The 17537-nt window shown below is 44.9% G+C and overlaps 1 protein-coding gene across 1 annotated transcript; it reads left to right on the forward strand.

Annotated features, from left to right (window-relative positions):
- The first annotated feature begins 139 nt into the window (after nt 1-139).
- PARD6B (par-6 family cell polarity regulator beta) lies at nt 140-17055 on the forward strand. The gene is made up of 3 exons (XM_023626745.2): nt 140-575; nt 5012-5234; nt 13894-17055. Exons 1-3 carry the CDS (start codon nt 510-512, stop codon nt 14721-14723), a joined length of 1119 nt encoding a protein of 372 aa, XP_023482513.1. The 5' UTR covers nt 140-509; the 3' UTR covers nt 14724-17055.
- Nucleotides 17056-17537: the final 482 nt, after the last annotated feature.

The following is a 17537-nucleotide window of genomic DNA, read 5'->3' on the forward strand; positions in this document are numbered from 1 at the left end:
TCGCAGGGCGGGACCAATCGCGCGGCGGTGGGCGGGATTTTCGAGAAGGTGGCCCGCCCACGCGCCGCGCGAGGCGTGTACCGATTGGTTGGCGCCGTGGGCGCAGGTGCGCGCTTCCTATTGGGTGTGGGCGGAGCGCGAGCCGCCCAGGCTTCCGCGGCGGCCGCAGGTGAGCGCGCGCACGCGCCGCGGCTGCCGGCCGGCTCGGGTGCGCGCGCGCGCGGGCTCGAGGGGGAGGCGGTCGAGAGAGAGGCTGCAGATCCGTCCCCTCCGCTCCGCCCCCTCCTCCGCCTCCTCCTGCGCCGTCGCGGCCGCCGCCGAGGCCCCGGGGAGGGAACCGCGTCCCCGCCCGCCGCGCCTCCAGTGCGACCTCGGTCCCGCCGCGCGAGGAGCCAGCCGAGCGGAGCTGTGCGCGGAGGCCGAGCGCGGCCGCCCGTCCGCAGGTGCCGGTCCCCAGCCCGCCGGCCGCGCGCTCGCTCCCCACTCCCGAGGGGCGGCCCGGCCTCAGCATGAACCGCGGCCACCGGCACGGGGCGGGTAGCGGCTGCCTGGGCACCATGGAGGTGAAGAGCAAGGTGCGCGGGCCCGCGCGGCCGGGGCGGGGCGGCGCGATGGGGCCTGCAGGGGCCGGGGCCTGGGGCGGCCGGGGCGGCCGGGGAGCTGCCCGGGGGTCCGGCGCGGTGCGGGCGGTGGTGGGATTTGGAGGCGGGGGATGGTGGGTGATAAGCTTGCGGAGAAGGGCGCTGGGGGCGGGGGGCTTGCGTCTCCTCCTGGCCCAGGTGGGAAGACCTGGAGCGCTTCATCGCGTTCCCGCCCAAGGATGGGGGGCGTTTGAGCGCCCCGTGGTGCGAAGGGTTTGGGGGGGGATTCTCCCTCCTGGCCTCTGAGTAAAAGGGCTTCGGTCGCAAAATGTTACCCCTTTCTGTGGTTCAAGACTGCGTCGAGGGGTGAAGGAGAGCCCAGGGCGCCCAAGGGCCCTTTTAAAGTTAGCTTTGCTTCCTGCTCGGGATTTTTCTAGCGCTCACTGTGGTATGCGTTTAGTCTATAAAATTAACACGATCACCTTTCGTTTGAGTAGCACTTTACAGTCGGAGAGTGGTGCTCTTTTCATTCCATCGTGCTACCTTTTCACATCAAGTGTTTTCGCTCTTGACCAGCGGTATGCCAATCTGCTGATAATTACGTCGGTATCTACTGAATTCCTAAATTGCAGGAGTCCCTGAGCAGGAGGGTAATCTATGCGGATTAATTAGGGAACACTTCCCAAAGGGGGTTTTGAAGTGGAATTTGAAGGTGATCGGCGGCCACGGGAACATTTTCAGCAAGCTTTTCTTGAATTGAAGAGCCAGAAGGAGCTTAGGATAACTTAGTCTGTTTCCCGGAGAAGACAGAGGCTCAGAAATGTTACGACTTTGCCAAGCTCTGCTTTTATGATGAAATCTTAGAGCCTTTTTGTAAAAAAGAGTAACTTTTAGGCTTATAGAATACAAAAGAGAGGACACCGGCTGGGCCCTGAGAACATGTAAAAGGGAGTAGGGAAGACCAAAACATGTAAAAGAGTGGAAGAAAAGTAAAAGTGTATCAACTTCAAAAAAGGAAACATCGTTGAACGTGTACTTAGACAGGACGCAAAATCAAGCAGTGATTTCGGGTGATCCTGGAGCCTCTGGTAGAATGGTTTTTATTATCTAGAGTTGATAAGCAAAGTTCTGTAAGTTGCTGTAACTGACATCATTCCATCAAGAACACATTCATTTTTAACATTTTACGGTGTCATTTGCAACTTAACTCGTGTCAGGATAGGCACTAGTTTCAGAACCCCGTGTGTTTAATGAGAATGGAAGTGTAATTATAGCAGTTTAAGGAATGTGCTCTTCCCTGTGGCCTCCATGGAACTGTCACAGCAAATTGAAGTGACTTGGTTGAACTAAGAGAGAAGATGACTCAAAATATAGAGAGCTTCTCTAGCAGTATGGTGGCGTTGGTGTTTCCATGCCCAGTCGTTGAACCTGCTGATGGCTTTTCTGTTATAAATTTAGTTTGGGTTTGTGGGAGTTGAGGTTAAAAAAAGAAAAACGCTTGTGATATTGTGTAATCTTAAAATTCAGTTTGTGGTCCCAATCTTGGGAGTTACATTTTTAATTTTTTTATCATAAGAAAACATGAGTAGGGATCTTAGGCGCACTGATAAAGACAAGCAAATAGTAATTTGTCTCTCGGACTAGGAAACCTTGAGCGCATCGGGACTGGAATTTCTGGCTTTCCACCTTTCTCTTCTGTCATCTGATTTGTGAATATTTCCCATACTTTGTCTGAACTGCATGTTGTATGTTTGACCTCTCGTACTGCTCTCTTAGTGATCCATGTCTCTTAAAGAGAATCAAGGCATTCTGAGAGCCTGCGCCAATTGAAGTGTGGTCTCACTTGTTCTAACTGTTGATAAATAGTCACAGTATAGGTACTGTTTCTAGTGTGTCTGTGACGCTTGTGTTTTAACGTATACTGTTGATACATTTATTTTTAATGGGTTAAATGAAACACTTGTCATCTTAACCATTTGAAATACTTGGTCAGATGTTTGAAACAATATTTCCCTTTTCACTGCTTTAATGATATGGCAAACTTTTTACAAAACTGATGGCTAAGAGATTGTAACCACAACTAGGTGACATGCAGATCCACATTTCAGGACCTCTTTTTCTTCTGCATAGAAAACTTTATCATCTTTGCCCGTGGAAGGGGAAATGGTGCAAATAATCAAAGTGATGGATAATGCAAATATAACTGTAGTTACATTGTGATACCAGCTACCATGTGACTTTTCTTTGGTAACTGATTTATCTTCTTGTTTCTCCTGAGTCAGGAAAGTTCTTATAATCAAGGTGGTGTCCTTTAATAACCTTGGAACAGTCTTTGAGCTGTACATTTCCTAATTATTTTTCATGGGCAAACAGGATATTAAAATTAAGTTTGCATTTCTCCAGTGTACCAGCAGATCCTGGGAGAAGGGTGTCCGTACTCGTTCTGGGTGGCCAGGGCAAACTAGACCAGGCTAAAAAAAAGTCATAAATGGTTTACGTAGTGAAGAGTTGTTGACTGGGTCTCAATTTTGTCTCTATCTTCGTATTTTTTGCTGCAAGAAGCATAACAATTTCTCTTTTTTTTTTTCTGCTAACATTTGCAAAAGGGCTCATCTACAGTGAAGCCATATAGTTTTCCATTGTTTTTATCATAACATTTAAGCAAGAGAAAAAAATGCTGAGCAAAGATTTTTCATCCAGAAGCTTTAACAAAAACATTGAAGCCCTAAAATGTTCAGTTATGAGATGTTACTCCCATTCCTGTATCCGGGGAGGTGATAAACCCTGGGATGAATCAGAAAGCACTCGGAGCCCCATGTTGTGACACCAGAATAAGGAAAATGGAGGAGAAACTATGACTTTTGATAACATCATAGACTAACTCTGATAGCAAGGGTGTTCCCAAGTTCTTATTTACTTTGAAACGTGACTAAACTTTCTGAGAGCTTCAGATCTGAGTCACCCTAGTTTGACAAGTGTTAGTGTTTATGTTTTAGGAATGTGTTTTAGAATCTGTTTTAATTATTTGTTAGAGGTAAGAGGTGGTGTTAGTGAGTTTTAATTTAACAGTAGTGTGGGTGTAGGCAGGCGGAGGAACTTAGATGCCACAAAAGCAGTGGATCCAGGTGTCACGGAGGGTCCTTGGGAAGACGGACTGACACGTTTGTAACCTGCTCAGATTATCCTGACTCTGCCTGATGTTTCAGGCTGTCTTAGTGGAACGTTGGTATTTCTTGCTGATAATAGTTATTTAGAGGGAAAATGAGTTCAGTGGTCAAACACGTTTGGCAGACATTTGTTTAAAAATTTTTTTTTAAATCAACTGTAGGACTTAGCAGAGGCTTGGTGTCTGAGCTCCACAGTGATTCCTGAAAGTGCAGTTCTAGTCATGTAGCATCTCCCGAGCGGACGTGACTGGGCCGCTTTCGGAGGAAGGCTGGTGGACCTCTCTGAGGTTTCCACATTTGAGGCAGTGCTGCGCTAGCCCCATAGTCACTCACAGATCCTGTCGGTTATGGACCAGACAAAGCCGGTCCTCAGGGTCCAGTAAGAGCCGCTCTCGTGATTTGGCATCTGGAGAGCAGAGATGTGATTCTAGAGTGGGGAGGCCGCCCTGAGAGCCCGGGCTGTGAAGATAAGTATTGGGCGTGATGGAGGCACCGCCCGCCCTCCCTGTTTCTGTGATCTCTCATGCCTCTGGAGTAATTCTCTTCCCTCACTGCTGGGCGCGCTCCTAGTGCAGGCCCCAGGCTTTCTGTCTCTGGGGCCCAGCACCGTGCCAGCACATAAACACTTCTTGGGTTAATTGGATGGTTGGAGGGCATATATTTGATGTGTTAATAAAGCTGCTTTTTCTGCACTAACTAGGGAAGATGCTTCTCTCTAAACCTCTGTCTTATATGATGTACTTCCATTTGTATCGTACCCTGAGGCCAAGAAGCTCAAAGTTCTTTTTGTATGTGTTGATGTTAATTCTTGCCATTTCCTGTGAAATCGTAATTCCTTTTATGGGGGAGGAAACTTAGATGCTTTCTGCTAACTGTCAAATCAAAGTCTTGGGTGCATCTGTGGTACCCCGTGGCCTGAGTGAGGACAGTACTGCTGTCAGGATCCGGGCTCCAGACGGTGTTTGCGCTGAGTCACTCTGCAGGACCGTCCCCAGGGAGGCGCGGGCAGCCCAGGGAGTGAGGGGAGCCCGCGTCTCCTGAAGGGAAGTCCCGCAGAGACGCTGCCGGGGAGGGCGCATCCCCAGCCTTTCTTGGGCTGCTCTGTCTCCAGATGCACGAGGTCTCTGCCGACAGATTCTGCCACAGGAGCTGTCTTCTTTATTCAGGACAATACTGTGCTGGCTGATTTTTCTGTGGCATGCATTTTAAAATTGGGTCCTGTTTCTTTTGTTTTTTTAATTAATGTGTTTATTATATTTATAGTTTGGAGCTGAATTCCGTCGGTTTTCACTGGAAAGATCAAAACCTGGAAAATTTGAGGAGTTTTATGGATTGCTGCAACACGTTCATAAGATACCCAATGTCGACGTTTTGGTGGGCTATGCTGACATCCATGGAGACTTACTGCCCATCAATAATGACGATAATTATCACAAAGCTGTTTCAACAGCCAATCCACTGCTTAGGATTTTTATACAAAAAAAGGGTAAGTACCACCGTTTAGGAAAATTATTTTAGAAACAGAAGTAGTTTATAATTTGCCTCATTGATGGAATACGCAGACTTAATGAATGCCACAAACTCAATGAAGAGACATTTTTGTGTGACTTCTTACCGTGTTACCTAACAAGTGGATTAAAACCTTTGTGATAGTGTTGGTTTTATTAATATCTTTATACCTCACTGAGTGTATTTTAGGAAATTTGTGTTTTTAATTACTTTAATTGTACTCTCTTAGGTTTCTTTTTAATAGAATCTAGGAATTTATTGAATCTTCATTTCATTGAGTGGAATTTTGTCCATTCAGAAAGATGTGGTTTAAAGAGTATGACTTTGGAGTCAGAGAAACCTTCTAGTTTTTTGGGGGCAGCCAACTTCCGAGTGCTGTATTTACTGTTTAACCAAGGGAAAGTTATTCATCTTTCCTGGGTCTCAGTGTCTTTATCTATAGAGTGGACTTGTTGTCTCACAGGATTACTGGAAAGATGAAATGAGCTAAGTGCCACGTCCTAGTACGTAGTAGGCATCCAGCAAGTGTTTTCTTTCCTTTCTATTTTAGGCTATTTTTCAGAGAAATACAACTAGTTGATTGTCTAGAAAATCAGATAGCAAGTGATTATTTTGGAGGAATGTAAACACTGATATTAGTCTTGCAAAAGAACATTTGAAATAACGACTCTACATGCCAAGCATTTTCAAATGTGTTTTGAGTCCTAAAACGTTTTTTTAAACTTTGTGGCCTCCTCTGTGTGTGTGTCTCTGTCTGTCCATGTGTCTGTGTCTGTCCGTGTGTCTCTGTCTGCAGATGGGCATGGTGTGTGCCATTTACTCCTTTGTCTTTGGTAAGTGAAGAGGTTGGAGATCCCCGGTGAGAGTAGCAGGCGCGCTCTGGGCGGGATGAGGAGAGCCTTGCCGGGTTTGTAAACCGCCCCAGGGAGCAGTCTGAGAGAAAGGGTGGGGATTAGCCTTGAAGGTGAAACTTTATTTCCAACCAGCTGATAAGCATTGGACCACTCCCAGGGCTTTGAAATTCCACTGATTGTGTATCTTTGCTTGTCTGGGTTTGGAGGAACTAAAGTCTGCCAGCAAAATAAACCTCCAAGGGTAGCTTATGTTTATGTATATCAGTTGACTATTTACAAAATACTTATAAACACAGAAATTAATTCCCCCCCCAAGACTCCTGAGGTGGATTTCATAGACGTGTAAGTGGAGGGTGGTACAATTAGACTATTACTTTGGGAAGAGTACCTGGGCCGTCAGGATGCTTTGGAGTGACCAGCACTCTTAGAGGAGAGAGCAAGGCCGTGGAGAGGAGGAGGCTGAGGAGTGCAGTGCTGGAAGACGCTGGGGTGAACTTGAGAGTTGCTGGCCCCCCTGCTGGATGGCGCAGAGCTGAAGAGGAATCGACAGAGAAAGGCTTTCTGGCTTGGAGCCTGATGGCTGGGATGGTGTCATAAGCAGAATTTGAAAGAGGGATGGACTTGGAAAGAAAATTGGTTTGGTTTTAGGACAGAAAGGCTTATCTGGCAGGTGCCTTTCAACCGTGCCATGTAGGAAATTGGAAATGGGAGACTGGAGCTCGGGGTAGAAATCCAGAGGCTGGTCAGAGAGGCAGGAAAATGAGAGTTGTAACTTTCAGGAGTAGATCGAAGGGCTAGCGGAGATGAAGACTGTGGGACAGACCCCTGGAAAGCTGTGCACAGAATGTTGGAGAAGAGAGAGCGGCAGTAGAGGAGAGAAGGACAAAACGTTTGAGTGGAGCTTGTCATTTTCAGCAGAATGATTTAAATAATTGTCGGCCTTTGTTGTTAGCAGTTGTAATTTTCATTAAAAATTTAGGGGCTGACCTGGTGGCGCAGCGGTTCCGCTTTGGCAGCCCGGGGTTCACTGGTTCAGATCCCAAGTGTGGACATGGCACTGCTTGGCAGGCGTCCCACATATAAAGTAGAGGAAGATGGGCACGGATGTCAGCTTAGGGCCAGTCTTCTTCAGCAAAAAGAGGAGGATTGGCAGCAGTTAACTCAGGGCTAATCTTCCTCAAGGAAAATTTAGTTGCTGTTTGCAATGTGCTTTCAAATGGAGAATGACTGTCTGGCAAAGTTTTGTTGGGTTATCCTCTTTGTTAGAAAGGTTCCAGGGGTTGCATTATACTGTGGCAAGTTTTTGTTACTGGAATTGTAATGCCCAAGTGGTTGTGGGGTTAATCCTAGCGTCTTCTGGGGATGGTTGTCTCCTGCTCGTTCCTTTTGAAATGTGTTTATGCGTGAACAGAAGTTCTCCATGTCATCGAGGTAAACCTCCAGTACGATTAATAATCCTTGAAATTTGGTTTAGAAATAGGCAATCCATTTGAGGCCGGCCTGGTGGCGCAGGGGTTAAGTTCATGCGCTCTGCTTCAGTGGTCTGGGGTTTGCAGGTTCAGATCCTGGACGTGGACCTACACGCCGCTCATGAGGCCACGCTGTGGCAGCATCCCACGTAAAGTAGAGGAAGATTGCTGTAGATTTGAGCTCAGCAGCAATCTTCCTCACAAAAAAAAAAAAATAGGCAGTCCATTCAACAGAAAATTTTTGTTTTTAAAAATATAAATTTAATACAAATGGGACTTAAGCAAAAAATGAAAGAAAGTTTTGGTCAGTTTGTTCCTGCTTAAAGCCCTCCACCGGCTTCCCATCACACCCAGAATAGGACCCTTCCTGGCTGGACTTCACAGCCTCCTCCTCTGCTCCCACGGCACGGCCGCTGCACAGCGTCTTTCTGTCGCTCAGGCCTGGGAGGCCCGCTGCCCTCTCCGGGCTGTTGCACTTGCTGCTGCTTCTGTTAAGCGCGCTTCCCCCAGCTCCTGCCACGGCTGCCTCCGGCTGCCTCCTCCTCCTCCTCCCTCGGACCTCAGCTCCTGGAACTTCCCCCCGGGCCTCTTCTGACCCCCAGGCGAGCCCCTGCACCCACCGTTACCACATTGCCCTCTGAGGACCTGGAATTACCTTAGTTAAGTACAAGCTCACTTGTTTGTTGTCTGTCTTACAGACACTGCCCTGTGCTTCATGGTGATACTTTTTTCTTCTACACAAAACTCAATCGATGCTTAAGTATAAAGTTGATTTTATGTAAACTTTAATGGACATTAAATTCAGGAAACTAATATAAAGCATGACATTAAATATAGCTACATTTTACTGGTTCATTGCAACACATACTCCGTTTTCTTGGCTTGTTGATTCCAATTTAGGAATCAACAGGGCAGCTGTTACACTAGATATGGTACCAGTTGATTTTTTAAAAACAGATTTCCAGACCATTTTAATTCTCTTATTTTTTTTTTTGCTGAGGAACATTAGCCGTGAGCCGACATCTGTCCCAGTCCTCTTCTATTTTGTATGTGGGTTGCCGCCACAGCATTGCTGACAAGTGGTGTAGGTCTGTGCCTGGGATCCGAACCCACGAACCCAGGCCCTGAAGCAGAGTGCACTGGACTTGGAACCACTCAGCCACGGGGCCGGCCCCCCATTTTAAATTTTAAAACTATGTGATCTTTTAAAATCTGATACGCTCTACTAAATAAAGTTTGTTTGAAGTGAAAGCTCACAATTGAATGCATAAACTTCTTTATAGCCTGAACTCAAAGATAGTGTTGCCTGTCTTGAAAAGTTTTGTGTTTTATAATAATTTATTGTTAGAAGGAAAACCATACACTCTATTTCTAGGACTGTTATCATGGAAGTGAAAACAAAACAGAAAACCTGATATCTTAAAAGTTATTTTCACAAAGAGGATTCCCAGGTTTTGTGCCAGCCCCGCCCCCTCCTGGAGTCCAGAGGATCCTCATCTGTTTGGGGAAGGAGACGAGAAGGCCAGAGGAGCGCTTTCCTCCTCTTGTTGTTAGGTTATTTGCAGTAGACAATTTCAGAAAACATTTAAAGGTTGTACCTTTAAAAAATACTCAGGTCCTTTCAGCAGCTTTGGAATAGAGCCAGGGAAATGTGTACTTTTTAAAAGCTCCCCAGCCGGCCGTGAGGATCAGCCGAGTCTGGGGTCCGCTGATGTGCACAGGCTGCTTGCCAGATCTGATCCGAATGTCTACACCGCAGCTTCTTGCTATATCGCCCCCTCTTTTTGTATGACATCAAACAAATACGTTTACATCTCAGATGTATTCAAAAGAGTTTGCTAGAAACACAAGAAGGGCCTTGCCTTAAACATCGTCTCACTTAGGACGTGGCCCTGTGGCCCAGACGCCTGTGATGGGACAGGCACCCGCGCCATCTCAGAACTTTACTGTGCAGTGGGCTTATTTGCAGATGTATTTTAAGGTTATATTTTAATGAATCAGGGTTTAATGTCTAAGGGATATACGTTTTTATAGTAAATTGTTGGGGCCAGCCCGGGGGCGCAGCGGTTAAGTACACATGTTCCCCTTCAGTGGCCCAGGGTTCACTGGTTCGGATCCCGGGTGCAGACATGGCACCGCTTGTCAAGCCATGCTGTGGTAGGTGTCCAACATATAAAGTAGAGGAAGATGGGCACGGATGTTAGCTCAGGGCCAGTCTTCCTCAGCAAAAAAGAGGAGGATTGGCAACAGATGTTAGCTCAGGGCTAATCTTCCTCAAAAAAAAAAAAGGCAAAAAAATAGTTAATTGTAAAAAGTAATTTAACAAAAGGTATGGCCCAGAAATAAAAAATTAATGAAAAGAAGAAATTGTGGCGAAACATCTCAGAACATGACGCTGGTTGATCATGACAGAAACCTGGGTGTCACCTTTGACACATACCTATTTTTAGTCACCAAGCCTATTAAAACTATGTTCTAATTATTTTCCAAATTTGTTTCCTTTATCATCTCCACGGCCTCTGCTCCAGGCCAGGTGCCATCCTAAATGACTGGGTACCCTCCTGTCTTGCCCCTCAGGGCCTTTCTCCAGCTGCAGCCAGAGTGAGCTGTATAGAAAAACCAAAATCCTTGGTTTTCTTCCCCTTGCCCTTAGGCTGAAGTCCATAATCCTCGACACTCCCCAGGAGGCCCTGTGTGTCTGCCTGCCCCTGGCTGCTCCTCTGACTTGGCTCTTGACTCCTCCCCCTCCCTTCGTTTTCACCTTAGTGAGCTCCTCTGTCTACCCCATCTCTCTGTATCTCCTGGATCCTGTGTCTGGAATGTTCTTCCCTCCCTTCTACCTGATTAGCTGCTGGCTTCTTTTCAGTCTCAGCGTAAACCTCACTTTCCTAGAGAAGCCTTGCCTCGCCCTGCAGGCAGCACTGGGTACCTCACAGCTCTTGGCACCTTTGTGGTGATTGAATTGTTTGAAATTGTGTTCGTTGCCGTCTCCTTTTTTTAGGCCGTAAGCACCATGACAGCGAGCACCTTCACCTGCTTTGTTCGCTGGCTGCAGCACAGAGCTCCAGGCCTGGCCCCATCGTAGATGCTCCTTAAATATTTAGGGATTTAGGGATTGATTTTTCTTATGTTAGGAAGTGGAGATTCTGCAAAATTTGAATAATACTTGAAGTGATGTTTAATCCTTTTAAAGTTGCCAGATCTATTTCCTTTAATCATTTTGGATTAGAACAAGGGTTGGCAAACTAAGGCTTGCTGGTGTTTGCGTAAACAGGTTTTCTTGGAACCCCCATGCCCGGTGCGTTGTTGCCCGTGGCAGCGTTTGCAGCAGAGACCGTGTGACCCGCAGTACGTGAAGTTTTACTCTACAACTCTTGATGCAAAAGGGTCGTCAACCCCTGCATTAGAACAGCTTCAAAAATTATTTCGTTCTTCCCTGTCTTCCTGCTCAACTTCAGATGGTTTGTATCTTGAGCTTTCTCGATGACTCCACCATGAGCTGTTGCTGTTTTGTTAGCGTACAGGGCTGCTAATGGGCTTGATATAAAGGCTGGTTTTTTTCTTCCAGATTTGGTCCTTATTCACTGTAGGCTTTTGTTTCTTGTATCTGCGCCTGCCACTCCCTGGTGGACCCTTGCCCCCTACTGGGAATCTGTGAGTTAGGGCTCTGTGTGAGCTAAGGAGTGAGAGAGCCAGGCTTTTCAGAACTCATGTTTAAAGAGTAAGAGGGCCAGGGCCAGGGCCTGCAGGGCCCCTTGGTGAGTAAAGCACGGGGGCTTTCTGTGTAAGGAAGGGAGATGTCTACTGTGGCTACTCAGGGCCGTTCCGGGTGGATCCTTGTCCGTTTAGGTAGCCCAGATTGTTGGCTGAGGGACAGGCTGGGCATAAGTGAGGTCTTGCTGGATGAGCCTGTATCATGTACTGTCGCTTAAGCCTGGGTTTATAAAGTGGAACGTTGCTGTGAACCAAGTTTCACAGCTTTGCGTCTCCTTCTGAGTTTAGTGCTCTGAGCACAGACTCAGGTAGAAAGTCACCTGCCGTTCCCGCTGGACCGTCACCTTTACCCTTTGCCCTAACACCCTGCACCTGGCCTTCCGCCAACATATTTCTTTTCCCAGTGGCTGGAAACTGATTAGCCAGATGGGAGAACAAAGGTGCCTTTGTGCTGGGGCATATTGCTTTAGAGAATTGAGGAGAGAGCATTCACACAGAGTCTGGATGCGGTGCCAAATTATGCAGATTTGGGGGTTTTTGGTCAGGTTTCCCATGAGTATGTATGTAGGCAACTGGATTTTGTTCTCCGTTTGTATGATCTGGAATTTCCCTTATAAATATTATGTGGGCTTTCTTAATTGATTGTTTTAAAATGAAAATATATAATTTTGAGAAAACACATTCAGTAGAATACTGTTGTTGATAGATTTTTGGCCAGATTTTGCCAAAAAGATTCTTGTTTCAATAGCTTTATTTCCAAAGCCAAATGGTAAGTTCCTGACTCTGTAAGAACACATAAATGAAGAGAAAATTATCCCCAGGGGGAAACAATCCCCCAAAATAAGCTACCCCAGTCTTGTACACTTCTCTGAAACTAGCTTTTGAAGACTGTCCAAGCAGCATGAGAAAAGAATCCTGAAGGTCTCCGTTCTCTGACACGAGTCGACACTTAAGAGTCACGATGTGAGTGTGTAAGGTATTGGCCTAGGGAGAAAGCCTGGGTCCAGTCTTTTCTGTGTCACTTTCTTTGTACCCTTAACCTCCTGGTGTGTGCAGTGAGGATGATGATACACTCACAGCGGGGAGAGTGCCGGTCGGGGTGGGGGAATGGGAGCCGCGACGCCACCGTCAGCTGCAGGAGCCGCTGACGCTAGGGTTCTGGACTAGTTTTTTTTTGAAGAAGGAGGGGCTTTTACCTCTTTTATTCTTAGTAAATATTTCTTTATCCTTGAAGCTTCTGGCTTTTTAGTTTATTGCCATTCCAGTTATTTTTTCATCGTGATTTAAACCTTTGTGCCTGCTGTTGATTTCGTTTCCGCTTCTTCCCGGATGAGATGTTTTATTTGTAGACTGTCTTCCCTGCGCGCTGGGATTGAAGAATATCTGGTTTTAGGTGCCCTGTTTGCCCTTGGTTTACATCAGAGATTACAAATTGCTGGTTTGAAGAATGAATTCAACCCCCAGATGTTATTTGGCTCACACAGGTTTTTGTTTAATTAGGTGTCAGCATTTAAAAATGGGGAGATTTTTACCTAAAAAATAAGACTCTCTGGCAGATTGGATCTGGCCGCACAAATTCCTACAGTCCATGAAGGGCGACTGCCTGGAAGAGGAGGAGCTGTGCCCTTAAGTGGGGCAGGAGCTCCCGTTTGCCAGAGTCCTTACCACCCCGTGTTGTCTGTCACCACCACTGAGACAAGATGTCATTGCACTTGATGGTTTTCACACAGTGAAGAAAAAAGTTAAGAGTCTTACACATCAGCCTCTTTCAAAGTGGGAAAGTGAAAGATTAAGAACTCCCCCGGTAGGGCTGTCCTGGTGGCAGCAGCGGTTAAGTGCGCCACGTTCCTCTTTGGCAGCCCGGGGTTCGCCGGTTCGGATCCTGGGTGTGGACATGACACCGCTTAGCACACCATGCTGTGGTGGCCTCCCACGTATAAAGTAGAGGAAGATGGGCACAGATGTTAGCTCAGGGCCAGGCTTCCTCAAAAAAAATGTTCAAAAAAGAAAAAAGTTCAAAAAAAAAAAAAAAGAACTCCCCTGGAAAACAGAGTGTTTATTTGCAGAAGACCCAAAGTCCTGTTTGATATGCATTCATTTAATTACATTATCATTTAATGGATATTATCTACTTCGTTTAGTTACATCATTTGTTCTCTTGATTTACTTGTCAATCAAAAGTGTCCTTTTCATGTCGCTGAGTTGAATATGATAAACAGGCAAATTGGAGCGTTTTTTTAAACAAATGACGGAAAAATACATTTTAAGTAACTTGTTTAAAATGATGTTTAGGAATCTGTTTGTCAGACTTAGCAGGCTTTCGCTTGCCGCACTTAATGTTAGTCGTCATTGAGCTTTATCAGGTTTGACTTCAGCGTTTGCTGGTTTTATGACGTGTCCTTGACAGGGCCGCCTGCTGCTTTGTCCTATAGCGAATCTTAGTGCTGCGCTACACTTTGATCTGGTTAGAATAAGCTCATATTTAACTAGTTTGTTTATGTACCAAATACATTTGTTATCCTTTCAGTACAGACTCAGCTGTAGATAAATGGGTGTTTTCACAGCATTTCCATAATTATTTTATTTTATTTTTAAACAGAAGAAGCAGACTACAGTGCCTTTGGTACAGACACACTAATAAAGAAGAAGAATGTTTTAACCAATGTATTGCGTCCTGACAACCATAGGAAAAAGCCACATATAGTCATTAGTCTGCCTCAAGACTTCAGGCCTGTGTCTTCTATCATAGACGTGGACATTCTCCCAGAAACGCATCGCAGGGTCCGTCTATACAAATACGGCACTGAGAAGCCCCTCGGATTCTATATCCGGGACGGCTCCAGTGTCAGGGTGACACCACACGGCTTAGAGAAGGTCCCAGGGATCTTTATATCCAGACTCGTCCCAGGAGGTCTGGCTCAGAGCACAGGACTGTTAGCTGTTAATGATGAGGTTTTGGAAGTTAATGGCATAGAAGTTTCCGGAAAGAGTCTGGATCAAGTAACAGACATGATGATTGCAAACAGCCGCAACCTCATCATCACAGTGAGACCGGCGAACCAGAGGAATAACGTTGTGAGGAACAGTCGGACTTCCGGCAGCTCGGGCCAGTCTACCGATAACAGCCTTCTCGGCTGCCCACAGCAGATGGAACCAAGCCTGGAGCCAGAGGAGGAAGACAGCGATGACGAGGACATCGTCATTGAAGATAACGGGGTGCCACAGCAGATTCCCAGAGCTGTTCCCAATACCGAGAGCCTGGAATCATTAACACAAATAGAACTCAATTTTGAGTCTGGACAGAATGGTTTCCTTCCTTCTAACGAAGTAAGCTTAGCACCTGTAGCAAGTGGCCCAAGTACAGAATTTGAAACTCGTGCTCCAGATCAGAAGCTCCTAGAAGAAGATGGAACAATTATAACACTATGAAACGGTTGTTCGGATGTTTTCCGAGTGAGGATGCTGTGGGGACTTGTAAATTTGGCTAAAGCATATATACCTCTGAACCAGTAACCTGGAATAGGCATGAGAAAAATAATATTGCAAGCTTAAAATGTTATTAAAATGTATTTGGTAATTGTTAATATAAACTTTGGTGGGTCAGAGGTGAATTTAAGTCTAAACAAAGGGGCCTTGGCTGATGAAGGGATGTGCTTTGCTCTGCGTCTGCGGAGGCCTGGGTGTCGAGCACGCTCTCAGAACCGCGAGAGAGGGCCGGTCCTTTCTGTCTGAAGTGGTTGCGTGTTTAACCTGCTGTGCAGGGCCCAGTTAGTTTTTCCTTTAACTGTACTTTTTAAAATTCTAATGTGAAGAAGTCTGACTCTATCTTTTGGTACCTTGGGGACCTCAGCTCCTATGTTCCCTGTATTTTGTTCTGATTCCTTAATGTTGTTCCTCTGTTGCTAATTAAGTAATTTTTTCAAATGCTTTTTTCTTTAATTTCTAAGAAATCAAACCAGTTGACTGTTCTAGGAGTTGCTTCCTATGTCATAAAGCGTTGAAGCTCTGTTCCTGGATTAAGACTCTGTAACAGTTGTTGGAGTTCGCGTGTGTCCCTCTTAGAGCTTTCATATTTACACACTCATTCCACGTGCGTGTAACTGATGTTGTGGACGGCAGTTCCATCGACTCTGGTCACGTGGGAGACTCTCCCCAACCTCTTCTTGTCCTCGTTCCCACTCTCAGTGGAAATCCTTCCTTTTGTTGTCGGTGTGTGCATTTTGTTGGTGTGCGTTCATAGTCTTTTTAATGTATTCGAGTAGCGCGAATCATTTTGGACAAAAAATGCACCCAAATTAAGAGACTTTGACACACAGGACAAACTTGTGCACTTTTTATATGAAAAATTTGGGTTTTCCTTAGTGAGATTTCTAGGAACACTGTCTACACTTTATGAAAAATACTAAGTATTCACCTTGGACAGGTAGAGTTTATCGCTATTAATTTGAAGAGGCTATTTATTACTTTCCAGTGCATCCACTTAGAACGAGTTGAGAGTGAGGCTGCTTTCACTCCTTGCCTGGCTTCATTGTACGACGTGCACAAGCACGGCAGGATGCTTGTATATAGAACTAAGGAGAGTATGGAGTACCTAAGTTCCCACTGGCTTATGGGTATTTCTCTCGGTTATTTATTGATGAAGTTTATGGTGGGGCTAGGATGGGTACTTTTATAACAATTGTATGCTGTTAAAACAATGAAGAATCAAATGACTCCGTTTTGAAGGATATTTTCTCTCTATGGTAAAAATATATGAAGCAGTCAAGTGGACTAAGTGCAGATCGCTTGACTCAGAACACTTACATGTATTTTGTTCACGTTACCGCTAAACATATTATCGCTAAACTCTTAACCGCACATTCTGGAATACATGGTACTTTTTGTTGAATTCACCGAAGTTCTCCCACGGATATACCACTGTCTTTTAACAGCATTCCAGCTTTAACATTCTGTGAGTTTTATAAATTTGACTCTTGAATGGCAAAATAATGTTACTCTGTAGAAGGTTTAATCTCATTTATATTATAAGCGGTGCAGGGGTTCAACATTTTAAGTAAAAATACTTTCACACACTACCTCTCTCTCTCTCTCTTTTTTTTTTTTAACAAAGTTTTAACATCAGAACTTTTGGGGAGGGGAAACACTTCAGGGCTTGACTTTTTGTACAAATTTTAACTGTAAAATACAGATCTGTCTTGTATGTATTCATGAAAATGGAAATCAGAGCTGCTAGTGCGTTTTGTTTTAATTATCCTGCTAAGGGTATATGTCAACGGTGTTTTCAACTAGATCTCTCCTTTAAATTATTGCTAAAATGATTGATTACTAGACGTATTGTAAAACCAATAGATCTTGGTTATACAATAAAATGTCAATTCCTTGGTAGTCTGAATCAGTTATTTCAAGTGTTCCTTATTAACAACAGTATCAGTGGGTTCAGCATAAGATTTTATAGTACTCAATGTCAGGCCTAACTGTGAATTTTGTTCTGTATCTTAAGTAAATTTATGATAATGTTCTCATGAGCTATCAACAAAATATATGTACTTTTGTGAACTATGAATTTTCTAATTAAATTTTACATGCGACAACATGATTTTTACATGAATGATACTTTGTTTAAACTATCAAATGTCAGTATTTTACTACAATTTTATTATAAAATGTACATTATCACTAAATGAACTTTGATTTTAAAAATCAAATTAGCTTTAGTTGTATTTTATTTTTTACAAATAAAGATAGACTTGTATAAAGGCTATTTTCTTGTTTGCAAATATATGGAAAGTCACCCAACAAATATTTACCAAGCACCCATTATGTAAAATGGGTCGGGAGAAAATTACTGAGTTATAACAAGTCCCTGGCTTTTTTAACTTTTAACTTTTAAAAGATAAACAGCAAATTGTATGTACGTTTGCTGCAACTGTGTGTGAGCATATGGCTGTGGCCTGGAAGGTAGCGTTTATAATGAGGTCAGTTCTGATGGGGTGAGAGGTTGTGTGCGATGCCATTCAGAGTCACCGCTTACATTGTTCAAGATTATCTGAAACAAGGCAAAAATAGTTTGTAATGGGACAGTTTTATCTTCTGAAATTCGAACTCACTTGTACTTTTATCGCCACCCCACATGCTGTTGCCTGTGTGGATGGAACTCAGTTTGTGCTGAACACTGTGGAAGGCCTGACATACATCAGACCATCTTCCTGAACCATTTCGAACCCCAGCTTGTCCCCCTGTCAC

The sequence above is a fragment of the Equus caballus genome, chromosome 22, assembly GCF_041296265.1.
Source record: "Equus caballus isolate H_3958 breed thoroughbred chromosome 22, TB-T2T, whole genome shotgun sequence".
NCBI classification, from domain to species: Eukaryota; Metazoa; Chordata; class Mammalia; order Perissodactyla; family Equidae; genus Equus; species Equus caballus.

Coding starts and splice junctions, on each gene's coding strand:
- PARD6B (XM_023626745.2), top strand. CDS start 510: ATGAACCGCGGCCACCGGCACGGGGCGGGTAGCGGCTGCCTGGGCACC. Junction 576..5,011: donor CCATGGAGGTGAAGAGCAAG/GTGCGCGGGCCC, acceptor TTATATTTATAG/TTTGGAGCTGAATTCCGTCG. Junction 5,235..13,893: donor GATTTTTATACAAAAAAAGG/GTAAGTACCACC, acceptor ATTTTTAAACAG/AAGAAGCAGACTACAGTGCC.